Source organism: Gobio gobio (genome assembly GCF_949357685.1).
Source record: "Gobio gobio genome assembly, chromosome: 8".
NCBI lineage: Eukaryota > Metazoa > Chordata > Actinopteri > Cypriniformes > Gobionidae > Gobio > Gobio gobio.
In genome coordinates this window covers 46150679-46177802 of record NC_137114.1, presented here as the reverse complement: position 1 = coordinate 46177802, position 27124 = coordinate 46150679, and the positions used below count along the sequence as shown (strand labels likewise).

The following is a 27124-nucleotide window of genomic DNA, read 5'->3' as shown; positions in this document are numbered from 1 at the left end:
TGGAGATCTTTGTTGAAAACATTTAAATTCGGCATGAAACACCATTTGCAATAAACGTTACTTCTCTAGTGAGATTATTCAGGACAGGACTGAAATGATTGTTGTTTTTGTGCGTAAATTGTTGTGATTGAGTAAGTCAGTGTATGTAAATGTGCATGACCAAATAGGCTAAATGTGTCTCTCTGTTCATGTGATGAATGGGTTTACATTTGTTTGTGTGTTGTGAGTGTATGTGATTGAGTTAATGTGTGTTTGTCATGAGAGTTAATTATTGTGTGTGTGATATAATCAAATGCGTCTATTTGTGTGATGATGAATGTGTTTTCGTGGAAGTGATACTTGAGCGTGTGTGCGCGCGCTCGCTATCGTGTCACATGACTGGTGTCATATGACCAGTGCTGTATAAGTTCAATAGCACGCGGCTGGTCAACAGAGTTTCAGTCCTGCAGAAGCGCGGAAGGACGAGAAGGACACGCGCCTGTTTCCTTGCGTCCGGTCACCATTAACCCCCCCGCGCTGTCCCGTTGTATCACTTATACCGTTATATCTGCTTTCGGACCGTCATAAGGATGCGCGCGCTCTCCGTCATTGTTTTGTTTGCGTTTATCGGCGGGTCTGCGGCCGATACTCCGGCCAACTGCACCTATGAGGACCTGCTGGGCACCTGGATCTTCAGCGTGTCTGATGTGGGGCAAGATCGGACCATCGACTGCTCCAGCACAGGTCAGATCATGCAACCATCAGGTCGCTTTTGTCTTCAACAAGGAAGTTCAATTTTACTTTCGTTTTCATGTAGAGGGTTCCCCCTCAAGATCTTTTCATATAATTGACCTATTGTTTTGCATACACTACACAACAACACAACTACTGTTTTGATACCATGGTAGAGTTTTTGTATCCGATTGTAATAACATTATGCCTACAATTTGATATGCACTGTGAACGATTACCATGTTCACATTCCCATGCTATTTACTTTAATTCTTAGAATATGTCAAAAAAGCATAGTATAGCCATTAAAAGTAGTAGTAGTATCAGTTGTTGTAGTAGTATAGTATTATAGAGCACCTAATTGACAATATAATCTTACTAATTTAAAGGGACAGTCCACCCAAAAATGAAAATTCTGTCATTTTTTTTCTTCTGTTGAACACAAAATAATATTTTGAAGGATGTTGGTAACCAGTAAGTTGATGGCACCCATTGACTTCCATAGTAGGAAAAAACTACTATGGAAGTCAATGGGGGCCGTCAACTTTCTGCTTACCAACATTCTTCAAAATATCATCTTTTGTGTTCGACAGAAGAAATAATCTCATACAGGATTGGAACAACTTGGGGGGTGAGTAAATTAGCATTTGAAAAATTTGTTTCCTCCCATCTCATATTTTTTTTTCGATCACCATGTCCCTTTAGGGGCTCTGTAACACCGTGTATGTTTTCTTATTTTGAAAGTTAATCGTGTTTTTTAACTTGGTGAACTGCATCTGTAGACAGTATTTGTGGGACTCTGAACTTTCAATAGGGCACAGAATGCTGTAGGCTATACATAGTGCAAATCAGAACGCTACTTCCTTCATTTTCAAACACAAACTTGGTTGACTTTTTTTTTTTTCTTTTCTTTTAAACAGGGAAGCCGGTGAAAACGGTGACTGTGGACCTGCAGAAGTTGTTTCTAGCTGTGGATGATCTCGGCCACACTGGGTTCTTCACTCTTATCTATAACCAGGGGTTTGAAGTGGTCATCAATGACTACAAATGGTTCGGGTTTTTCAAGGTAAGCATGATGAGACACTTTTAGTCTCAGATGACACCACATGACTGATCAGATGACTGAGGTTTCACAACAGAAGGGAAATTCTGACATCAGCTCTTGTGTGTTTCATTGGTCTGCAATGGTGCGTTTGGCTCATTAAATGTGGAATGATTTTACAAATGCAATCTTAAATCAGTCTTTAATGACTAGTTCCAGTTGTTTTAGTATAATGTTTATAGTTCGTATTATAGTATTTGGGAATATTTTGGCTTTTATTTTTATATTTTCAGTTTAGTCATTTTATGTCCGTTTTTAAAATCTTTATAGCTTTTATTTCTTTCATTTTTCGTACTTCATCATCTTATTTCAGTTAACTAAGTTGTACTGTATCTTTCAAACATACTTTTAGATGTTCATTCTGTAACTCGCCGTTTGAACTGAGACTCTTATACAGCGATCTGTCACGCCACAAAGTGTGCCAAAATGGCATTTATTTGAATTGTATGATAAAATGGGCAGAATTTGAAAGATGAGACATCTTTATCGAAAGTAACAACATGGAGCTTATTGCAAATTATTTTTTTTTGTCGGTTTATAGTTGTGTACTGAACTGAACGGCACATAAAGAAAATTCACGGTGCAAATGCGTATATCGTTACACTTTAGTGGCCACGAATTAAAAATTCATTCACTCGTTTTACTTAAACTAATTATTACAACGTGGCCACAACTTAGTAAATCAAGGGAACGAATGATTATAGTGTGCATTATTTACTTAAGATGTGGACAAAATGGTAAAAAGTCTTGGGAACATAATATTGTTAATTTGTGGCCACTATATCATTTTTTTTTCTAATCGTCATATGCAGTGTTGCCACAGTTGCTTTGAAAAAGTAATCTGATTAGATTACTGATTATTCCTTTAAAAAGTAACTTAGTTACTTTACAGATTACTTGATTTTAAGGGGATAAATTAGATTACAAGTTACTTTATTAGTTACATTCAACAGCTGCCAATAAAACCCCTGCCAACATAAAAATGACAACCGTTTTTGTCAACACTCACTTTATTGGAAGTGCATTTTTAACAGTAACGTCAACAATGTATCTCCTGACAAAAATATATATAAAAAAATATTTCCTGAAAAAAAGAAAAAAAAAAGTTTTAATAAAACTTTCGTGACTTCACTTAACATAAATACTCTCCCAGAGACGCAAGAAGAAAGCAAAAATATATTTTTGCTAAGGAAAATTATAAAAATAGTAACGCACAGTGACTTAGATAAATTACTTTAATCTGATTACTGGTTTGGAAATGGTAACGCATTAGATTACTCGTTACTGGAAAAAGTAGTCAGACTTGAGTAACGCGTTACTAAGCATCACTGGTTGTATGTCATGTGCGGGGCTCTGTACAGGGAGTGCAGAATTATTAGGCACGTTGATTTTCTGATCATATTTTTTTTCCAGGAACATTTGACCAATTCCAAACCACAGTAATCCTAATAACTACTATTGATTTAGTATTTAATAATGTATAAGTGATATATAATTGTTCATGAAGGCTGAAAATGAAAATCACCTTATATTCAGGTGTGCAGAATTATTAGGCATGTTTTCTTTTACAGATAAATTGAGCCAAAAAAGAGATTTAACTCAGACTGAAAAGTCAAAAAGTATTAAATGCCCATGAGAAGGATGCAATACTAGACATTGCAGTTAAGGCATGACCATTGGACAGTGAAATGCTCGTTGGGTCAGCAGGGTCAGACAAAAACAGGTGGTGAAGAAAAGACACCTGTTAACTGCAAAAGAATTAAGAATTAAGGTGAAGAATTAAGGGTGAAACCATCAGGAACCCTTTAGTCTCCAGCGCCACCATTTTCCAGAGCTGCAACCTACCTGGAGTCTCCAGAAGTGCAAGGTGTCAGGATCTCAGAGACTTCAGTTAGGTAAAGAATCCTAAAAAATGACCCCCACTAGATAAGAATCACAAGCTGAAGTGTTGTAAAATACATGAAGAAGGTTTTTTTATAGGCTTTATGGACAAGTGACTCTTAAAGGACCAGCACCACATCCTCTAGTACCACTGTTTGAAGAATTCATCTTCCAGAATCTGGCAGTACGTTTTATTCAAACCTTGAAGTCCGTTTTGCAGAGATGGACTAAAAATGAACTCCCAAAACGTACTGCCAGATTCTGGAAGATGAATTCTTCAAACAGTGGTACTAGAGGATGTGGTGCTGGTCCTTCACGAGTCACTCTCAACCTATCTGTCCATAAAGCCTATAAAAAAACCTTCTTCATGTATTTTACAACACTTCAGCTTGTGATTCTTATCTAGTGGGGGTCATTTTTTAGGATTCTTTACCTAACTGAAGTCTCTGAGATCCTGACACCTTGCACTTCTGGAGACTCCAGGTAGGTTGCAGCTTTGGAAAATGGTGGCGCTGGAGACTAAAGGGTTCCTGATGGTTTCACCCTTAATTCTTCACCTTAATTCTTTTGCAGTTAACAGGTGTCTTTTCTTCACCACATGTTTTTGTCAGATCCTGCTGACCCAACGAGCATTTCACTGTCCAATGGTCACGCCTTAACTGCAATGTCTAGTATTGCATTAGTATTGCATCCTTCTCATGGGCATTTAATACTTTTTGACTTTTCAGTCTGAGTTAAATCTCTTTTTTGGCTCAATTTATCTGTAAAAGAAAACATGCCTAATAATTGGATAATGAATAAAAATGAACACAACGCATAAACTACTATGGTACTAATGTTAGTGCTCTCTCATCCTCAGTGGCAAACGTACTGCTATTCTCCACTAATGCAGCACCTAGTCAACAAATTAATTATTTTTATAATATGAAAATATGTACTTCTAGTGTATTGTATACATGCCATTTTGTTGTATTTTAAATCCGTGTCTGAAGTGTATCGCTCTGTGCAGCGCGCATTCGCGTGTCAAAACAAACTCCACGAGGTGTCAGGAGTTCTTTAGCCTCTAGAGGCTGCTCTTGTACTGTATAATGACAGAAGCGGACCCTTCTCAGCCGCTCAAGCAAAGGACGCAACTCGGAAAAACTATTAGTATGGTTTTTTATTTAAAACAATTGTTCCAGCAATCGGTTATCATGCCGATTAATGTGCAAATCCGATCAATCGGTCGACCTCTACTTCACACAAATTTATGACTAGACTCGTTTTTTTTTTAAATGTAATTTTGCACATCTCTAGTATCATGATGTTGCTTGGGAATTATGTCAAATGCTTGTCGTTTAAAAACAGTCAAGTCATAATCAATGTCTGGAACTGGATTAAATACTGTGCTTTTTTATTTAGTTTTATTTTTTTCTCTCTCTTTGTCTAGTATTCTCAGCAGGGTTCAGTGGTGACCAGTTACTGCGATCAGACGCTGCCCGGTTGGGTTCATGATGTTTTTGGGAATAACTGGGCCTGTTTCACTGGGAAGAAGGTGCAGCCCGCCCCACACCGAATCGACCACAATCCCATGCTTGGATTCGAACACCAACTGTGAGTGTTTGAGTGTGTCAACAGTGATTTATCTCATCTCGCTGCATGTCTTGATGAGATCTCATGTGATTCCATCTCCCCTGCGCTTCATGAATGAATGATTGATGCTTATTGGTAACAAACATCTTGTGTGATCTCTAGGCTCATGAAGCTGCCATACACCAACAACATGGAGTTTGTGGATCGGATAAACTCCGTTCAGAAGTCCTGGAAAGCGACATCGTACAGTCTCCATGAGACCCTCACCATAAAGGAGATGCTGAGAAGATCAGGAGGACATGCCTCCAGGATCCCACGGTACACACACTTTAATCGGCGCAGTCAGGCTTTTGGGTCAAAATGAATAACGGAGGCCTTTAAAGCTGATTTCAAGATCAAAATATCTGGTGCAACTTATTTAGAATTAGGGCTGGGGTAAAAAAAAAAAAGTGATTTCTTGATTTAATCGAATCTGTCGTTTCTTGAATCCCAGGAAGTAGTCTCTTAGTCTATGCTGTTTTCAGTTAATCCGTCAACAGAACTTTTCCTAATTTGACTGACTGTAACCAGATATACCAAAACAGAATTGAACGCAATTGAATTTGTCAGTGCCCAGCTCTAATTAGAAGCATCTCGTGCTAAAGCTAATATTGGTTGCAGAATGATAAGAGCAGAAATGTTTTATGTTGAAGATAAATGGTCCATTTATGATTTCTCTCTCTTTTTCTCAGACGTGTCAGGCCTGTGACCGTTGCTGCAGACAGTAAGATGGCAGCCGGTCTTCCAGAACACTGGGACTGGAGAAACGTGAATGGACTCAGTTATGTCAGCCCTGTCCGCAACCAAGGTGAGTGTGTGAGGGAGAGAGAGAGAGGAAATACTGCAACCAAAACCGTTGCTTCAGTCAGTGTTGCTTCGAGCTCCGTCATTTATATCAAACGTCTTCAATGCAGTCTTTTACCACCAACAGTTGAGTTCAATCCTGGGATAAACATCAATGTGCTACTATTGATCGTGTTCAATCTCAAATCCTGGAAGTGTGTGTTATTGTCAGTGACGTAGCTGGTCTCACTGGAACAGCCTGACGAATGATGGCTGAAACACTACCAGGACATTACAAGCTCTTTCTCTAGTCTGCGTTTGGCTGTTTCTCACGCATTTCCCCAAATGCAATATTTATTTATAACATTTAATATTTTTAAAATGGAAGTGTATAAAATAATTGAATTTAAAGATTCTGGAGGAGACACCATTTCTTTTTGCCCTCATAAAAACAGCAGCATTTTTCAAATGTTTTTATTTTTTATAAATGACTGATCTGAGTTACTTCAGTATTATTACTATTATAATATCTATTATAGTATGTAATACTTTGAATTGGCTTGCATTTTTAAATTTTAATTGTTTTTTATTTTATTCAAGTCGGTCATTTGTAGAGCCCTACCGATATTGGGGAGTGTAAAAATTCTGATACCGATATATCGGCCGATATTCTTTGTGTATATTATGGTACAGTACCAGCCAAAAGTTTGGACACTTTCCCATTGGTGTCCAAACTTTTGACTGGTACTGTGTATATATATATTCCACTATGTACATAATATACATACATTGGGCCTCATTCATGTAACGTTCGTAAATATGAGCAAATTCTGAGTAATTTGCGCGCAAAATGGACCTTTAAGAAAACTCTCCTCCAGATTCACAAACGCTTCGTATACCACGGATTCGGTAGTTAAACGTGTGTATATTAAAGGACAACTGCGGTGAAAAATGAACCTAGGGGTAATTAACACATTGTTACCGAGTAGATCGTTTTCTGGGATGCGTTTTCATGAAAATCGAATGTAAAGAGTTTTATCTCTAAAAACAGATTCGCTTATAACGCTAGTATATGGGGCATAGAATAAGTCAAATTAAATCGATAGTTAATACCGTCGATAGTTAATACCACTAACAAGGCTCAAAATAGCCTCACACTAACACTGTTTTCCAAGATGGCTCCTGTCTGTATACGCGTAATGTTCTGTCTTTATAAAGTATCTTCTTATTAAACTGTTTGAACACTTCCAAAGTTCTCAATGCTTCAGTTTGCATGTAGGGACCCTCATTATGCTACCGTGTTAGTTCACAGTGCATTAACTAATGTTAACAAGATTTTAATAACGCATTAGTAAATGTTGAAATTAACAAAGATAAATAAATGCTTTATAAGTGCAGTTCATGTTAACTAATGATCCTTATTGTAAAGTGTTACCAAAACCACTTATCCCATTTTCTTAGCATGGCCCAGTTAACCTCTTCTGGTACATGCGGTTATATTACACTGTCCGTTTTATTTTTTAAACGCATCTCCATTGCCAGCTATTGAGACTTAGCCATGCATTCTAAGAAGGAAGCATTTTTTGCAAGAAACGTCTTGCTACTTTTATTTTAGTATAGGCTAGTAGATGATTTACCAGCTCTTAAATGTGAAATTGATATTTTGGACTGAAGTTCTGTGGTCCTTTGAGCAAGTTGATTGGGTCTGGTCACTAGTTTGTGTATTTAAAGCCCTCATATTTGTCTTAAGATATCTGACCGTCTCAACACTGTAAAGGTTCTCACCACAATATATGAGTTTTGGATTCTTTTCTTTCCACTTGCTCTTTGGTTTTATCTTCCCTAGTCAGTCTTTTACAGTCGAAGAGAAACACAGATGCACATCATCTTCTCTCTGAAATAAGTGTGAGTGGATGATAGGCTGTTCAGGCGATGGTTGCTGTGTCTGGAGTGGCTCTTTCCTTTTAGAGTCTGGTGTCTGCCTTTTTGTTACGAGCTCCTTCAGATGCTCGGGATACATTAGAGAGGGAAGGAGAGGGGATTAAAGGATGTTTCTCTAGGATGCGGTTGTGAATTGTCCTTTTTCATCTGTAAATGATTTATTCGCTTCTTTCTTTCTCAAGCTCAATGCGGCAGCTGTTACTCTTTTGCCACTATGGGAATGCTTGAAGCACGGGTCCGAATCCAGACGAACAACACCCAGCAGCCGGTGTTCAGTCCACAGCAAGTGGTGTCCTGCTCCCAGTATTCTCAAGGTAAAAGCATGTGTTGAGGCACCGAGGCAAATGTTTAATATGACCCGTATCTGTGATGAACTTCAGAGCGTCCGTCTGCGTATTTGCAGTTATAAAACTGTGACCGTTTGCTTTTCCAGGACCCTCAGGATTATGGTTACACAATCCGATTGAGATCAGAATGGATTCATTGCGTAAATGTTTGACTTGGTGTTCCCCCTTTCCCCTCCTCCTCCTGTAGGTTTTGTAAGAGGAAAAAAAAATTAAAATAACAGTAACTCTTTATTTTACAGTGCCTTTGTTGCACATTATATGTACTTGCTATAGTAATAATAACAGAAAATTATGCATAACACTAACTAATATATTGTTCATCAAAGTGGTCCAAGACCTTAGGACTTGTCGCACTTAAAGTCCTCGATTCCAGTCTTTTTTTTGTGTGCGTGTATTATATTCTTGGTTCATGTGGTTAGGGGGAAAGTAACAAATCCTTACCTTGTGGGTCAATTTGACCCCTTTAGGAATGTATGGAACTTGAGGAATGCTTCAGTATACATGGGAAACTTAAATGCTCAATTAACTAAACATTACCAAAAAATGATTATGTCTACATGTGTATCTGATTGCATACTGAAGAGAAATGCCTTTAGGACCCAGTGGAACGGCTCATTTGCTCCAGATAGAGTTATAAGGCATCAAGAGGAAAGAGTCATGAAACATCATATTTTATATATAATTTTTTTCCGCCCACAAGCGTTTGGCAAAGACGCCCAATGTGAGAGATTCTGAGCTGAATTCACAGGGTTATGCATGAAATGTTGAGTTATTTTGAATTTTAAAGGGATAGTTCACCCAAAAATGAAAATTATCCCATGATTTACTCACCCTCAAGTCATCCTAGGTGTATATTCTTCTTTCAGATGAACACAATCAGAGTTATATTAAAAAAGTCCTGTCTCTTCCAAGCTTTATATTGGCAGTGAACGGCTGTTTCTGTTTTGAAGTCCATAAAAGTGCATCCATCCATCATATAACTGCTCCACACGGCTCCGGGGGGTTAATAAAGGCCTTTTGAAGCGAAGTGATGGATTTCTGTAAGACAAATATCCATATTTAAAACTTTACAAACTGTAATCCATGACCTGTCATACGCGCGTTCACTGGCGTTCCAGTGTATGATATAGGACACAGAAGCATAGCGGAAGTTCCGGTGACGAACGCGGAAGTGCAGAGGATTGAGCGAAACACAACTTGGTTCTCAAGAGAACAAGCATACACCGTAGCGTCATACACTGGAACGCCAGTCTCTCGTGAACACGCGTACGACAGTCAGCGGAAGTTACACTCTTTAAAAAAAAATTGAGCACTGAGGTGCTATATAGCACCGCTACCATATACAGAACATGTTACGATATGGTGCTATTTGGCACTAAAAGTGGTTCTTGGTTGTAATCATGGGGGAACCACTTTTGGTGCTATATAGCACCATATCTTAACATGTTCTGTATATGGTAGCGGTGCTATATAGCATCTCAGTCATCCCAAAGAACCAGTGAAGAACCGCTGAAGCACCAAGATTGGTGCTTTTAGTGCTCTATAGCACTTTTTTTTTGAGTGTAGAGATTAGTTTAATTTATTTTTTTTAGATTTTCAATATAACTCTGATTGTATTTGTCTGAACAAGAAAGTCATATACACCTAGGATGACTTGAGGGTGAGTAAATTTTGGGTGAACTATCCCTTCAAGTTGAAAGATCGTGAAGATTATCAACAAATATAATGTAAGCACAATCTAGTAATTTTTAAGGTAAAATTAATAAAAAAATCTCCAAATAAATTGCATTTAAAATAGAAAATATATTATAAAAGTGAAATGATATAAGATTTACAGCTTTGGGTCATTTTGACCCGCGAGGGACAGATTTGTTACAGAGTGCGAGGGACGGATGATGGTTAAGTGTGTAAAGTTTCCGGATAAAAACAAACTATGCTTGAAGGGATGTTAAAATGTAAAATTTAAAAAAAAAATTATACCGTCTGTTGTTTTTAATAATATAATGGATATTAGCAATAATTTTGTGACACTACCACAAATAAATTTTACTGTATACTTTGTTGCAATTGTCATAATCAAATTATCACTACAAATATATAACATTATATGAATGTCAATTTAACTATAATATGTTTGCTTGCTTTTCCCCACAAATGTGCAATTAAATGGATGTTCTGCCGTACATGTTTTGGATTTCAGAGTCTGTATTTCTAAGGGTTTTGTTGTCTTCTGTCCAGGTTGTGATGGAGGTTTTCCATACCTGATTGGTAAATACATCCAGGACTTCGGCATTGTGGAGGAGAACTGTTTCCCGTACACCGGGGATGATTCTCCCTGCAAAGTACCGGAGAAATGCACAAGGTACTATGCCTCCGATTATCACTACGTGGGCGGGTTTTACGGCGGCTGCAGCGAGGCGGCCATGATTCTGGAGCTGGTCAAGTACGGCCCCATGGGTGTGGCTCTGGAGGTGTACCCAGATTTCATGAACTACAAAGAGGGCATCTATCATCACACCGGCCTCCGCGACTCCAACAATCCGTTTGAGCTGACCAATCATGCGGTGTTGTTGGTGGGGTATGGGCAGTGCCATAAGACCGGGGAGAAATACTGGATCGTGAAGAACAGCTGGGGAGCCAACTGGGGCGAGAATGGGTTTTTCCGAATCCGTCGTGGAACGGATGAGTGTGCCATTGAGAGCATTGCTGTAGCAGCTACACCAATCGTCAAGCTTTAAAGAGCGTGTAGACGAATCGGTCCGTTGAAACGAGCACAGTCAAAGTATTTTATTGTAGCAATTCTGCAACCTAAAAAAGGGAAACATTGCTGTTTTTATTTTAACTTTATTGCCATTTTATTGCTTTGTCTTAAACCTTTTTTTCTCTCTCTCCATGAAGACCGGTTAGGTGATGAAAGAAGCCATGTAGACTAGTAACTCTTTAAGGTTCCTTTTCATAGCAAATGGTGTGACCATTGTGACATTTACAAGACCCGATTAGATAGATTCTGTCTCGCTTCCCCATTTCTCAAACGCTATGAAGCTTTAAACCAACCTCAGCTTCAAAGCGTTTCACTTTGGCTTAAAGGTTCTTCTCTTTGGTCTGGCTCCATGTGACATTTGACATCAGCTCTGTCTCCAGTTGCTGGAATTTCTTCATCGTCTGTGCCTTTTACAGTCCTTTCTGTTGTCTGCAGCCCTTTTTAAAGAACAATAGTGGATCCTTCAACTCCAAGCATCCAGTCAGTATGTTCTTTTTGCTCCGATCCACCGGAGAATGAATCTTAAGACCCCCCCCCCCCCCCCAGATGGCATCTTCCTCCTTTTTTATTCCTGTATAGCTGGAAAAACTCGCTCTGATTCAGCCTGTCATGTTTTTGTCTTGGGTCACCTGCTCTTCCAATTGTTGCTGTCAGCCAAAAACAACCCTGTCTAGTTATGTCTTTTAAATTGAAGTAGCCATCTTAATCTAGGGGCAAGACCTACATAAATTGTGCTGTTTTGTTGCATCTGTCTTGCTCGAACACCTTGTCCTTTTTGTTTTTGTTCTGTCAGTGTGTTCCAGTAGGACCGTGTGAATGACAGCCAGAAATTGGCAATTTAATTTTCTCTCGCTGGATCTGCGCTAATGAAAGTTGGGTGCCTTCAGGTGCCGTGACAAGCCTCGACTGCTTAAAGTGTTTTTAGAAAAAAAGGGATTTTTAGATTTATTGATCCATGGGAACTGTCGCATTTGCACTCTGCTGCATACTTTTTTGCACCACTGTTTTAATTGGACATCAAGTCATTTTGTATTCAGAGAATTCAATTGTTCTCAGGAAAATCTGTGCTTGTGGTTTAATGAACAATCACTTTATCAATAGCAATAGACTAAAGGGATGTGCAAGTTTTGAGTCCTGTCAGGCGATTTGCCAAAAGACAAGCTGCTCGTATATCATTTTAATATTTTACCTTTGTATCTGTGCATCTGATTCATGACCTTCAATAAAGTTTTTAAGATACTTTTGACTTCAGGTGTATTTGACTTTGTGTTTCTTAAATACTTGATACATAAAATCAGACTATCAATTACAATCATATTATATGAAATCCAATTCAAATCGACTGGGTTTTGGTAATTTGGGATGTAACACAACAATCTGCTTGTTAAAGGGATAGTTCACCCAAAAACGAAAATTTGATGTTTTTCTGCTTACCCCTAAGGCATCCAAGATGTAGGTGTCTTTGTTTCTTCAGTAGAACACAAATGAAGATTTTTAACTCCAACCGTTGCTGTGTGTTACTCATATAATGCTTGTCGATGGGGTCGAATTCTATTAGAGTAAAAAAAACATGGACAGACAACTTCAAATGAAACCCTGCGGCTCGTGACGGCACATTGATGTCTTAAGACACGAAACGATCGGTTTCTGAGAGAAACCCAACGGTTTTTATGCAAATATATCACCTCATATCAGACGAACGCTTTAGCTCTCCAGACTGCCATCACTTCCTGTAGGTGAGGTCACAATTCTGGCCGGGTCATAGATATATATACATAGATACCTCATTAGTGCCTGCGTGGATCATGGCGTGGATCGCTCGAATGAGGAATCTACGTATACATATCTATGACCCGGCCGCTATAACGAGTACAAACAAACACTTCTTTGGTGACATTGTTGATTTCGTGAAGTCCTGTGACCTGTGCAGCGCAGCCGACGACTTCCCTAAAGCCGAGCAAAGCACATTGATGGGCGTGCTTTTGCTCTCTCGCTCTGGTCAACGTCTGCGCGTGCGCCCTTCCAGGAGAAGTGCCCGTATAAGGAAATGCCGCCCTTGTTGACATCACATAGGCCCATACTTAAAAAAACAACAACTTTCGGCCGGAAGGAGTATTTTTCTCACAGAAATACTCCAGCAAACATCCAACTTATAGCCCGTTTCCACTGAAATTACCCGGAAAAATTTGTCCCAGGAACTCTTTCCCCCCCAGACCTGTTGCTGTCTGCGTTTCCATCGCGGTCTAAAGTACCGTAAAGATTAGTCCGGTGACGTAGGACTGCACGCGTCGACTTTACAGTTCCCACTGGATTTCGTCCGAGCCTGAACCTCGTCGTCGGCCCATCGGTCGTAACTCCATTGTTGATTCGAATATCAATCAACTCTTACTGCACGCACCGCAACTTTTACAAATAGTGGTAAAATGCTGCATCGAGTCGACCAATCAAAATGCTGCGTGAGCTCAACCAATCACCATGTTCAGCACCCAAGTCCCACCCGGGAAAGTTCCTGAACTTTGAAAAAGTACTACCTCGCGAGCAGGGACTTTTTGAGAGGGAAATCTTTATCCGGAACTTCATTTAGACCCTGGTTCCTGTGGTCGAAACACACGGGTACCACCCCAAAGTCCCTAGTTCCTGGGGAAAGTTCCTGCGGTGGAATCGGCTTTGATCTGAGGGGTGCATGTTTGAAGACATTCTTTCTTATTTATTTTCTTAAAGTTGGCTAAATTTCTGACAATTTCATGTGTCGCACTTTATTAGTGTCTGTGGTGTCTTGTTGATAACTTGCAGATTTTACATATTTTAATAAAAAAAAATTGAAATACATACTTATATTAATATTTCCAAAATGTCCCGACCTTGAAATCATCATGATGGCAGCCTCCATTTTAGAAAAGTCTGGATTTATGCTAATTTGTCTGTGGTGTTGCTGTCTTTCCTGCTAACACCACAGACTCTATAGTAACTCCACAAGCCTTTTATGCAATATTACGTCTGTGGTGTTACTTCAAAATGTAGGCCTAGCTGAAATTTCTTTCCTTCAGAGTTATTTAATCTTATAATTTTATGTGTTTAGACTGTAAAGTGGATTTAATCTTTTAGAATAAAGACTATAAAGGTAGCACAGACCATTTTTCTAATGTATATCCAATAATAATAAAAAAGAAACAATTCTTCTTTGGCAAAAATAGGGGCCAAGATGAACAATTAAACATTACTTTAAGGACTTAGGTTTCATTGATCATTTAAATTTCTTTTTTTTTTTTAAAGTAATTTATGTATTTATTATTTATTACCTAGTTGCATATCCCTGCTCATTTTAGAACAAACCAGAATTTAACTTCAAATATTGGTAACACCATAGACGCAAGTCGTTGTTTCACCTGTTTGATTAATAATAATAATTTAAATTATTTAAAAATCTAAATGTTAAGCTTCAATTTTAATGGATATAGCATATTAAACTATTTTAAATGCATAGCAATACATATGAAAAGAAAACAAACAATTTCTGCCTCTCATTTGCCACCCCAATTGAAGAATGACCCACTTATGAAACGTTGTGCAGTAAAAAAAATATGACATTATGCTTTGTAATGTAGTGAAGTAAAAGTTTTCAGAAGAAAAACACTGATACAGTAGTAGCCTTGAACAATGCTACTCGAGTAGAAAGTATAAATACTTAACTACTGTCCACCCCTGGTAGTAACTGTTATCCTTTTTTCTACAACTGTAGGCCTACTTACCCTTCTGACTTTCTAATGAAGTTTCAGCAGCAGGCCCTGGTCGACCCCTCCATCTCCTCACGGCTCTGGTCTCATGCTCGAGTCGAGTCACAAGTTGAGTTTTCCTCTCCGCGGGGCGTTTCTGTTTCTTCCCTCAGAGTCTCACTGCGGATCACACGCGTCCATGTTCGGCTCCATCTCACACAGCCATGCAGAACCATCACCTGAAGGAACACCTGTTTAAAATCCTGGTGATCGGGGATCTGGGTGTGGGGAAAACCAGCATCATCAAGCGCTACGTGCACCAGAACTTCTCCCCGAACTACCGCGCGACGATCGGCGTGGACTTCGCGCTCAAAGTGCTGAACCTCGACCAGGAAACCGTCCGACTGCAGCTCTGGGACATCGCCGGTAATTTTTTTCATTGAATCAGAAATATTTACTCTTTTCTTGTGGGCCCAATGTTTGTTTAGAACGAATTTAAATATCACAACATATCCTCCTGGGACCCACGAACAGACTTTTGTCCACTGTAGTGGACATTATATTTGAGTGAATTCCTCTGACATGTCACAGTTTTAAGTCTGGATGTCCTGTAAAGAGCACATTCTGGGCTTTGCAGAGATACCAAATGTTTGGAGGTTTCACCAGGACATCAACTGCTTCTTGGTCTTTAAAAACAGCTGACATTAGCACTCTTATGGAAATATGATAATATTTTGTAAATCGAACTAATTTTCAAATTGCTTGATATAAATCAACATCTCAGGAAAATGTTACGGGGTTTCTAATCAAAATACAACTTTCCGTTACAAAACAGGGCATGAAGGGCATAAATCATGTTTATCAGGCATTTTGCAGACACAACAAGTGAATAGGAAAAGAAATTACATATCAATATTCCTATGAAATATTAGATAAAAATGATGCCAATTATTCCTCCCATTATTACACTTATATTTTCATTACATGTTGAACCAAGAACACATTAATATGCAAATTAGATGCAGTGTATTGAATGGGAAAATCCAAGAATGGCCATTTTACGCACATATTGCATAAAGTAAAATGGTATATCAATGCATTTCGTTATATCATTCATAACATAGTTCAGAATCATCTTCAAACAAAGTTTGTTTAAAAAAAAGTCCTCAAACCTAAAAATGGATTGGTGAATGAAAAATAAATTCCATAGTTTTTGCCTATAGATGCAATTTCATGTCATTTTTATGTTTTAAACAACTGAGTCCTGGTGTCAACTACAGAGGACATATCATAACATATGAATAAAATATAATTTTGTTTCAAAATGCTCTTAACAATGTAATGACATGAAAAAAATACTAAATAAAAAAAAAAAAAAATTCTGGGTCCCAGGAGGATATTTTATAAATGGTATATTGTAATATGTACAGCCTTATTTATTATGTGAGTGATTTATAAGTTTTTTTTATTTTATTAGTTTTTAGTTTTATTCTTGACTTGTCACAGAAAGTTGTGAAAAACTTCTAGACAGATAAATAGTTCTGCACATAAAGGCCTCATATAACGTTATACTACTTTGGTCTAATATTAATATGTGGGTCAAGCGTATTCAAATATGTCCTAATCTAATTACGATGCCGCATTGTTTTATTCAAGTCTGTCTTGAATAACGTTCCTCGCGCGCTCTGCGCGGTCATGTGTCCGCCGCTCATGTGAGGGAGATTTCCAAAAGAAGGACAACAGGAACGTCATTGTAAATAGGAGATGAAATGCACAGCACAGGGACATGATTTGTCACCGTGTAATCGTTCTCAAGAGAAAATAATGTCAGTCTAGTGTATTTGTACAGTGCTTTTCACATTGACTTAAAGCAGCTTTACAGGAAACCGTGATGTTGTTTTTTTAAGTCATAAATTTAATTGGGCAATTAAATATCATTGTATTTATTATATCAAGTTCCATTTATTGTAAGGAAATTTGTGTTTAGTTGTAAATGGCAACTATTTATTTCTCATAGTACATTTCCATTTTAAGACTCTGCTTTCTCAGACTTCACTCCAGTAACTTCTGACACTAATCCCAGATCAGAGCTTTAAGTTCAACGGCGTGAGGCTGGAGCTCAGTGGAGTTGATCAATATGAGCTGCTGGAATGTGCTTTTCCTCATTAATGATATCCAGGCTTTAGCTCGGACCCTTGGGAATGTGTAGAAGAACCCCAAAGTACGATCACGTGGATCAGGGAGAAGAAAAGTAGAGAGACTGAAATTCTCTCACAATCACCCAAGGCTTCGACAATAAACATCTCATTGTCGTCTTTGTAGTCATATAATGTGTGTGTGTTCCCTTCATAGTGTCTCTCATGTGGGTTTTTTCGCTTCCACAGGCCAGGAGCGTTTCGGGAACATGACGCGGGTGTATTATCGAGAGGCCATGGGAGCCTTCATCGTTTTTGACGTCACACGGCCGTCCACGTTCGAGGCGGTGACGAAATGGAAGGAGGATCTTGACGCCAAGTTGAGTTTATCTAACGGCAAACACGTGGCGGCCGTGTTGCTCGCCAACAAGTGTGACCAGGGCAGAGACGTCCTCACCAACAATGGCATCAAGATGGAGCAGTTCTGCCAGGAGAACGGCTTCGTGGGATGGTTTGAAACTTCAGCCAAGGTGTGTAATGAACATGATGATATGAACACTGATTAGAGGGGATTCAAGATCAATGTGCACAGAGGTTAAAAGGTCAAAATTAGGATACTAGAATAAATATATAGTGGGTCAAGGATCTCAGACATCGTTTATTCACCAAAACATGCAATTCTGTCATCATTTACTCACCCTCATATCATTTCAAACCTGAATGACACATGGAGGAGCTTATGAATGTGCAACCCTAACTTCTTAAATGACAAGACAGGTTTAAAGGGTAACTAAACCCTAAACCAACTTTTTTTAGTTAATGATCTGTAATACTGGGGCTTTATTAATGCTGTTCATTGATTCAAGTAAATGTTTTGACATTGGAGTATAAAGTGTTTTAATTCTATAAAATAAGGTGTAAAACTGCCAAAGTGCTGCCCTCTTAAGGTTCGGCTGCAGCTTTACTTTATAAAGCTTTAAATATGGATATTTTTCTTACACATGCATCGATTAGCTTCAGAAGGCCTTTATTAACACCCTGGAGCCGTGTGGAGCAGTTATTTGATGGACAGATGCACTTTTTATGGACTTCAAAAACAGAACAACTATTACTGCCATTCTAACGCTCCTAGTGAACAGCAAACAAGCTAAACAAAACCCAGAACCAAAAACCCAGAAGTTTTTATAAGCTGTTGACCCAAAAAAACAGCTTTTAAGGACATAAAAGTTGATGCAGGCAATTGAAACAGAGCGAGACATGTTATATTACACCGAGAACTACACCCACTAGAGTTGAACGTAATCAGAGACCGGAAATATAATATATAAAACTGACATTTGGATATTTGACTTAACAGTGACAAAATGTTTACTGCACACGTAGGCATACTTTTTCGTATCCACTTTTGTCTCCTTAAATGCTCTTTTTTTTGGGGGGTCGACAGCTTATAAAAACTGTTTTTTAACTTGTTTGCTGTACACCCTGTCACATCCACTCAGCCAATGGATTGGTTTGACGCAGAAGTATAAGGCCCAATCCCAGTTCTATTTTATATTCCTTCTCCTTCCCCTACCCCTACACCTACCCGTTCCCCATGAAACCGAGTGGCAAGGCGTAGGGGTGAAAATATTCCCCTAAGAAATGGGACACCACTACTATACCATTATATGTCATCACACCCGTCTCTTTTATTAGTGTCCTGTAACATTTAACCAGCATGAACAGCAATGAAGTGCGTTGGCAATATCTAACAGAAATCAGGCGCGAGCATGTTTAACAAATTACCGTACTCACTCCCAACATTGTTTTGCGCTGTATTTGGACTTAATAAAACTTGTTTTCAGTTTAAAACATATGAGCCTTCCTAAGATGATTTATTATACAGAACATACAAGACTGGTGAAGCCGCTTTTCCATCGGCCAAACTGTTCTCTTTATTTGTTAACCATTCCATTCCGTGCCGATCCAGACGGTACGGATATGGTTTTGTTTTCTACTGTGCTGCGATAACGCACATGGGTTATACGTCATGTCAGTCATTATGAAGGATGACCAGATATATTTTAAACTATTATTAATTTGTGTTCACATCACTCAAATTGTGCGTTTAGCTAGCTACGGAGAAACTGGCAGCCAGGCGACACACAAATGATCGATCCCGAGTGGCAACAACAAAATTACACGCATTCTAGCAGCACGGTAGTTGGTGTATGGAGGGAAACTCCTCATACCCCTTCGTTCGAAATGTGGTCCAGGAACATCTTTGTTTGAGGGGCTATCTAGCCCTTCTCCTTACCCCTACCACTCCAGCCAAAAGAGAATCGAGACACCCCTATCCCTTCACGTGAACACACAAAATGAAGGGGTAGGGGAAAGGGAAGGGCTAAGGGGTAGAAATGGGATTGATCCAAAATCAACCTTGAGGAGGAGGGGGCGGAAAACAACTTTTTTGACTACAGTACCCATTTCAACCACTAGCTGTCAATATTACATACTGCACCTTTAAAGGGATAGTTCACTCAAAAATGAATATCTTTGTCCTTAATTCCTCACCCTCATGTCATTCCAATCCCGTAAGACCTTCGTTCATCTTCGGAACACAAATGAAGATATTTTTGATGAAGCTCTCAGGCCCTAGCCTGACAAGCCAGACCCACAAGAAGATGTTGGGTCTGGGAACACACCATTGGCAGGGCTCAATCCGAGGGGCGGGATAAACGGTTGTCTTTCAAATTCCCTTTACACGCAATAGGATAACGCTACAACCAACCAGAGCAAAGAAAGTGAAGCGGAGCGAGATGATAGATTAAACTTTTACCGTATTTGGTCGGCAAAACTCCGAACACATCTTCCTTTCTTACGAATGACTTCAGTGCCGTTCTTTGTTCTTTTCTCAAAGAAAAGCCAAGTCTTCCAGAGTCGCAGCCAAATCCGATTCGAAAAACCGATGCTCGCCAGCTTCTTTGTTTACGAGTAGCACGCAGAACTGGCGCAACTCTGCCATCATTATGTTGAACTCACCCACCGACTCTATACACAATGTGATTGGCCTGACCAGAGTTTGGTTTTTCCAGCTCGCAAGCCAACGGAGAGTTGCTAGACTACCCTGACTGCAAATTACATTTGCTGCTGCTACGCGTCTAGATTTCTAGGCTACTCAGGCCCCTCAATAGACAATAGCAATTTAATAAACACTTTCAAGGTCCAGAAATGCACTAAAGACATCGTTAAAATAGTCATGGGACTCAAGTTATTCAACTTTAATTTTATGAAGCGACGAGAATACTTTTTGTGTGCGAAAACAAACAAAAATAACGACTTTATTCAACAATTTCATTCTGGCCTGTGCAAGTCAGGGGTCTCCAAACTCGGTCCTGGAGGACCGCTGTCCTGCAGAGTTTAGTTCCAGCCCCAAATAAACACACCTGAATCTGAACTTGGGCCTAGTAAGACTCTGATTAGCTGGTTCAGGTGTGTTTATTTGGGGCTGGAACTGAGTTTGGAAACCCCTGACTTGCACAGGCCAAAATGAAATTGTTGAATAAAGTCGTTATTTTTGTTTGTTTTCGCACACAAAAAGTATTCTCGTCGCTTCATAAAATTAAAGTTGAATCACTGAATTTTAATCAACTTTAAAATTAAAGTTGAATAGCTCAATCACTTGAGCTAAACTCTGCAGGACAGTTTGGAGACCCCTGACTTAAGTGATCAACTCATTTACATAACTTACAAACTTGCATCATATCTAAATATACTGTACACACGACCATTCAAATGTTTGGGATTGGTATGATTTCTTATGTGTTTGAAAGAAGTCTCTTCTGCTATTTGAATATATTGAAAAATTTAATTTATTCCTGTGATCAAAGCTGAATTTTCAGCATCATTACTCCAGTCTTCAGTGTCACATGACCCTTCAGAAATCATTCTAATGTGATGATTTGCTGCTCAAGAAACATGTATGATTATTATCAATGTTGAAAACAGTTGTGCTGCTTCATATTTGTGTGGAAACTTTGATGCATTTTATTTTTCAGGATTCTTTGCTGAACACAACGTTCAAAAGAACTACTTTAGTAGAAATGTTAAATGTCTTTCCGGTCACTTTTGATCAACTGAATGTGTCCTAGCTCAATAAAAGTATTTTTAAAGTCCTTTGACCGGCTGAGTGAGTGAGTGAGCCGAAACGCCGTTAAATTTCTCCTTTTGTGCTCCGCGGATGAAAAGAAGTCTTTGGAAAGGCTCCTGGAATGACACAAGGTTGAGTAAATGATGACAGAACTTGAAGTATTTTTTTTGCCGTCTGACCTTCTAGGCTGTTTTACAGATGATTATTTGTGGCGAATCGGCTGTGTTTGTGTGCAAAGAAGTGTGATGTCTCATTAGAGCTGACAAAATCACTCAAACGCTGACTCTGCTGACTCACAGTCCTTCTGCTACAGTGTGTCATGACTCATGAATATTCACGAGCTAATTAATGCAGTCACAGCCAGAGACAAGGTGTGTGTGAAGACTGACAGGAAAGGTACTATCACTCTCTCTCTCTCTCTGTGTCTCTCTCTCTCTAGGAGAATATTAATATAGATGAGGCAGCGCACTGTCTGGTGAAGCACATTATAGCTAATGAGAATGATCTGCTGCAGTCAGAAGTTGCAGAAACCATCTCGCCGCAGCAGGAGTCCAGTCACGGAGGAACCTGCTCAGCGTGTTTCAGGTCCTGAAGTCGCTCCGCTTCATCCCACACAGATCTGCAGCCAGATCCCAAAGGAACGCTTCTCCATTCGACCTCATTCGCATCGTGTTTGCTTCATGTCTTTTCCCATTCTCACCTCATATCGCTCTTATCATCTCATCCACGTCTCCTCTCGTTTATTTGTGTCAGCACCGGAGAGGCGACCCTGCCACCATGTCTCGGTTTCCATGGTAACAGACTTATCGAACACTCTGCAGAGCAGAAAATGTTTTGAGAGAAAGAGACAGCGGTGATAATTCGTCCGCGGGACTTCACGAGAAGTTCCTGCTGAATCATCAGGATGCGAAACCCCAAAGACCAGTTCTGCATTCGAGGTTCCCTGATTTTATTAACATTTTACTGCTAATTCATATTTTTATTGTCCAACAGAAATCGTCTGAATAAGCAAAAGCATAATAAGCATTTTTTTTGCCCACTGAGCAGAGTGAGATATATTTTCAATATATATATTTTTTCAAGTCAGCCCGAAGTCATGCTACTAATGAATTATGAATGCTGGCCTTAAAAATATTCATGAGTTGAAATATTTCGGGTGTTTTTAAAATGTTCCAATTTCGAATGTTTGTCTTTTGTTTTAAACACTACAGTGCCATCACCCGGCAACATTTGTTCTTTTTATTTATCGTGTCAAATATACATATATTTTAATAGAGAATATGAGATATGTCATGTAAATACCCCTGTACTTAACCAGTATACAGCAAAACTGCTCAGAGTTAAAGTATTAATAAACATAACCTTTACTTAAGCGTGTACGTGTTCCCTTTGTGCAAGTATTTCTGGGATTTGAATGTGTTCATGTTCAATGAAATGTTGGGCCCTATTAAATCCATTTTATTTTTTTCCCAAAGTATTTTTTTCCCATTAATTTTTCTGTATTTTTTTCTTTTTCTTTTCTGGTTTAAAGTCTGCATGAAACGGAATTTGCGATTGAGTTTTCCCCCCCTATTGTGATGTATATACGAGTGAAACGGCTTCTGAAATTAGAAAGAATTTAGGGCAGGGCTTGATTTCATCCTTAGGGAATTGATTGGATCGTTGGCAGTTGGGCGTTGCGAACAAAATGGAGGAAACGAGACAGACCGCGATAGCCCCGCCCTCGCACCATAGCACATGACAGGAAGAGAAGCAAAGTCGTTTCGAGGGGGAGGGAAGGTTGACGTTTTTGATTAAATATTATGAGGACACGTGAATTTAAATAAAAAAATTATGAAGTGCACAGATAAATCATTTATAATAAACATTACAATATTACCTAAAAAATAAGAATGGTACATTTTTGATTTCATGGCGACTTAAATTTTTTGAATGGTTAAATTACATTTTAGGAATCAAAAAGCATGTCTAATGCTGCATTCACACCAAACGCATATAGAGCGTCTGACGCGAATGATTTCAATGTTAAGTCAATGGGAAGGCGTGTTGATGCGCGTCTGGAGGTCCCGCGGCACGGAAGCCGTGTTTCGCGCGAATGATGCGAGTTGAGCGTCTTGCTCTATACGCGTGTTACACACGAATGGTGCTTTTGTGCATTCACGCGTTTGAAGCGAATTCGCGTCTGACGCCCGAGTTGAAAAATTTTAACTTTGGCGTCAATTCGCACCGCGTTAACCAATCAGGAGCCTGCTTGCTGCTGTCACGTGGTAAAGTGACGTGATGAGAAACCCTGCATAATTAAAAAATTCTACTATTGTGTCACAAAATGTCGTTTTAGGACTTTTTCAGTTGAGAATTTTAGTTGTTTAAAGCTCAAATCTGTGGTTTATTTGTAAAGAGAGCGTCTATTTAAAAAAAAATAATCTTGTGTTTTTGGAGTTGTGAGATCCAGGCGATCAGCGGGTGCTCAGCACTCATTAACCCCAGCGAGAGCAGCCTTTCCTCGGCCAGTCCTTCTGGCGTCTGCCGCTGGCTCTGATGTCCTGTAGTGGTTTGTCTTATGTAGATCTAACGGCCGATCTTTGCTCTCATGAATCTATAATTTGTTGTCTGCCAAATCGTTTTGACTGAGGGCAAAGAGAAGTTTCATAACTTTATATTTTAAGGATATTTAAATATACATGCAGTGAAGATAATGTAGGAGTTGCCTGGACCACATTTGTGAGGCTATTAATGCTTAATATATATTTTTAATGAAAAGAGGCAGAGTGGTGTTTTATGACATATTTCTCCTGGAGTGCCTTGAACGCGCGTCCATTTCGCTTCCAGCGCTCGATTTCTACGCGGGTCCAATTCGCCGCAGACGCGAATAGAGCGTCAAAATCGCGTCTAGTTTCACGCGCGAACATTTTGAATGCATTCGCGCGTGAAACTAGACGCGATAGACGCGATTTTGACGCTCTATTCGCGTTAGGTGTGAACGCAGCATAATGAACTGAAATCATGAAACTAACAACAATTTATTAAGTTTAAGGAAAAGTACATGTTTGGGGCCCTATGAAATGTGTTTTTTTCCACTCAAATTTAGTTTTCTGTTTTAAGTTCAATTTTAATGGTTTAATTAAATTGTAATAATCAAAAAGCATGTCAAATTAATTGAATTCATTACAGTTCAAGCATTCATGTCCTCACAGTGATGCGGCAGAGGCTGAAAACACTGCAAGCGTCACGCGCACTTCTGTGTGTGTGTGTGTGTGTGTGTGTGTGTGTGTGTGTGTGGGAAATCAAACCATTGAGACACGCAGCACATGCAGGATTCATATTTAAATATTCTCAGACATTAATCTGTGATTGGGGTTTTCAAACTTTATGATGCCAAGGACCCCCAAATATGATGAACCTTTATGAGGGACCCCCTTCCTAAAATCCATCTATTTTTATGAAAGAAAAAGAAAAGTAAGGAGAGAAACTTTTAGAAATTAAACAGTTAGAGTAGACTTTATCAATTTTTGCTTTGTCTTTTTATTCTCAGAAATTTTCTTGGGACCCCTTAGAACCTTCTGGAGGACCCCGGACCCCAGTTTGAAAACCCCTGATTTAGACTATTGTGATTTGTTTTGAGTGTGCTGACCTGCTTTTTATTTATTCATCAAACATTTGAAAAATTCAGTGAAATTCTACATTATACAGTAAATTCCGTTCTTATGCGCAATTCCGTTCGCCGTTTGCGAATTGAGGCCCAATTTGAGATGTGAGGTTAGTTATTTGGCTTGGTTGTATTGTTTTGGCGTGGATTTTTATTATTATTTTATGTTTCAAACAAATTATTATTGCGTTCAAACAAAAATGACTGAATAGCACACAGCTGAGAGCAAAATCAGCTCACGACAGACACCATCAGTGAACGTAGCAGGTTTTCTTTTCTTTTTTTAAATGTGTATATAGACTATCTGTGCCTGCAGACAATAATTCAGATGTATTACTCAGTTATAAACAGAAGATGCCTTTATAGTAACGACTGCATATAGTGGAATGAGTGAAGGCATGTTAAAGATTAAGTCTTTTTTTTATATTAAAATACTTTCTTATATCCTATTTGAATATGTAGTCACCTCTCAAAAAATATTTAGGCCTAAATTTAAGATTTATATATTTAAATTGCATATAATATTTGCATCTATTTGGATTACACATTTTTAACATGAACTAATAAACTTGTGATGCATATTTGTTGGTTATAAATTAAGCAGGTAGGAAACGGGTAAGTTTTCTCACAATGAAAAGATTTATGCTGGTTATAAGCAATTTTAATAATGCATTTTGAAAAATATGATTATTTAATTCGAATCAAATAGTTAATAATTAACTCTTACCTGTTTCATTTATGTGTGACTGACAAATATGCATCACATTACGTTTATTAGTTTGTGTCTAAACTGTGTAATCCATATGGGTGGACATTTTATATGCAATTAAAATACAAAAATAATCTTAAATTTAGGTTTATATATAGATTTTGTTTTGTTTTGTTTTTTCCAGAAAAGTATTGTCACGACCAAACGTATGTGTTGTGTTTGAGGCAGGATGTTAGCAGACAGTAATAATAGAATTTTATTTGTTTTTTTTTTGTATGTTGAGAGTGAAACACTGTTACTTGATTTCCGTGGCATAATTTGCCATTGAATTGTACTGCATCCACTGACTTACAGAAAATATCAGTGTGTGTGTTCACTCAGGCCGTGTGATCCCGGTCTCGTGGCTCCTAATGAAATAAATTGGTTCCGAGATATTCCAGGCCAATTTAGCTCTGACCTGACACACACAGGGAGGAGAATTCATTAGATATGCAAACTAGAGCATGACCAATAGGTCAACGGGTAATTTACTTTCTCTCTCTGGTGTGGTGGCTTGATATGATACACATGCTGTACTTCTGGAGCTTGTGAGGGTTTTATTGCGTTTAATTAATGATTATGGTTTCGGATGATCTATTTTATTTATTTTCTTCTCTCCATCCTTCTCTGAAAACTTTACATGCACTAAACAAAATTATAAACGCAACACTGTATCTTTCAGCTGAACTCAAAGAACTAAGACTTTTTCTATGTACACAAAAGGCCTATTTCTCTCAAATATTGTTCACAAATCTGTGTTAGTGAGCACTTCTCCTATAATCCAATCACCTCACAGGTGTGGCATATCAAGATGCTGATTAGACGGCATGATTATTGCACAGGTGTGCCTTAGGCTGGCCACAATAAAAGGCCACTCGAAAATGTGCAGTTCTACTGTATTGGGGGACGGGGGTTAGGGGTCTGGTGTGACCACCATTTGCCTCTCGCAGTGCAACACATCTCCTTCGCATAGGGTTGATCAGGTTGTTGATTGTAGCCTGAGAAATGTTGGAACATTTACTTTTTTAAGTTGGAAAAAAAAAATACACAATTTATTTTGATACCTCAGACCACTTCACATACTGTTTACAGGGCTCGACATTAACGCTAAGTGGATTTTTTGAAGGTGCAAGTGAAAGATAATTTTACTTCCCCGACCGGACAAGTATCCTGATAAAACGTCATTAACAAAAAACAACTAGGGAATCACCAAAATGCAAGAGTGATTCTGCATTCATTAGTGTAAGTGACGATCCATAGTGGATAATTTTTAATGTGTAATGAACTGACGGTAACTATAACGTTGCGCTGTTGACGCTCGCACCGCCTCTCGAGGAGAAATCGAGAATGTGCACCGCTCACACAGAGAAACTCAGTTAACACACTGCCGTAAAAATTTAGACATGTGGAGTTTATTTATATTTATAACATATGATACAGTTGTAACATCACATGAGCAAGAGTGCTGTTTTCCTGAATACCATCACTACTGAAAATGACACTGATTTCATATGACAGTTCCATAAACAATTATTAACATTACGTCACTTTAGATGCAATATTGACTGTTTTTGTTCTATTTCAGCAGCAAAAATAGTTCCAAACAAATATCACAG

General features: G+C 38.7%; 2 protein-coding genes across 2 annotated transcripts; both read left to right on the top strand.

The window, feature by feature from the left end:
- The first annotated feature begins 371 nt into the window (after positions 1 to 371).
- ctsc (cathepsin C) lies at positions 372 to 12383 on the top strand. The gene is made up of 7 exons (XM_079822684.1): positions 372 to 723; positions 1632 to 1777; positions 5124 to 5287; positions 5429 to 5584; positions 5998 to 6113; positions 8212 to 8343; positions 10615 to 12383. The coding sequence occupies exons 1-7, from the start codon at positions 570 to 572 to the stop codon at positions 11112 to 11114; spliced, it is 1368 nt and encodes a 455-aa protein (XP_079678810.1). The 5' UTR covers positions 372 to 569; the 3' UTR covers positions 11115 to 12383.
- Positions 12384 to 15019: 2636 nt separating this feature from the next.
- Positions 15020 to 22585, top strand: rab38a (RAB38a, member RAS oncogene family). Its single transcript, XM_079822685.1, has 3 exons — positions 15020 to 15276; positions 17235 to 17515; positions 21554 to 22585. The coding sequence occupies exons 1-3, from the start codon at positions 15075 to 15077 to the stop codon at positions 21704 to 21706; spliced, it is 636 nt and encodes a 211-aa protein (XP_079678811.1). The 5' UTR covers positions 15020 to 15074; the 3' UTR covers positions 21707 to 22585.
- Positions 22586 to 27124: the final 4539 nt, after the last annotated feature.

Coding starts and splice junctions, on each gene's coding strand:
- ctsc (XM_079822684.1), top strand. CDS start 570: ATGCGCGCGCTCTCCGTCATTGTTTTGTTTGCGTTTATCGGCGGGTCT. Junction 1,778..5,123: donor AATGGTTCGGGTTTTTCAAG/GTAAGCATGATG, acceptor CTCTTTGTCTAG/TATTCTCAGCAGGGTTCAGT. Junction 5,585..5,997: donor CATGCCTCCAGGATCCCACG/GTACACACACTT, acceptor TCTTTTTCTCAG/ACGTGTCAGGCCTGTGACCG.
- rab38a (XM_079822685.1), top strand. CDS start 15,075: ATGCAGAACCATCACCTGAAGGAACACCTGTTTAAAATCCTGGTGATC. Junction 15,277..17,234: donor GCAGCTCTGGGACATCGCCG/GTAATTTTTTTC, acceptor TCGCTTCCACAG/GCCAGGAGCGTTTCGGGAAC. Junction 17,516..21,553: donor GGTTTGAAACTTCAGCCAAG/GTGTGTAATGAA, acceptor CTCTCTCTCTAG/GAGAATATTAATATAGATGA.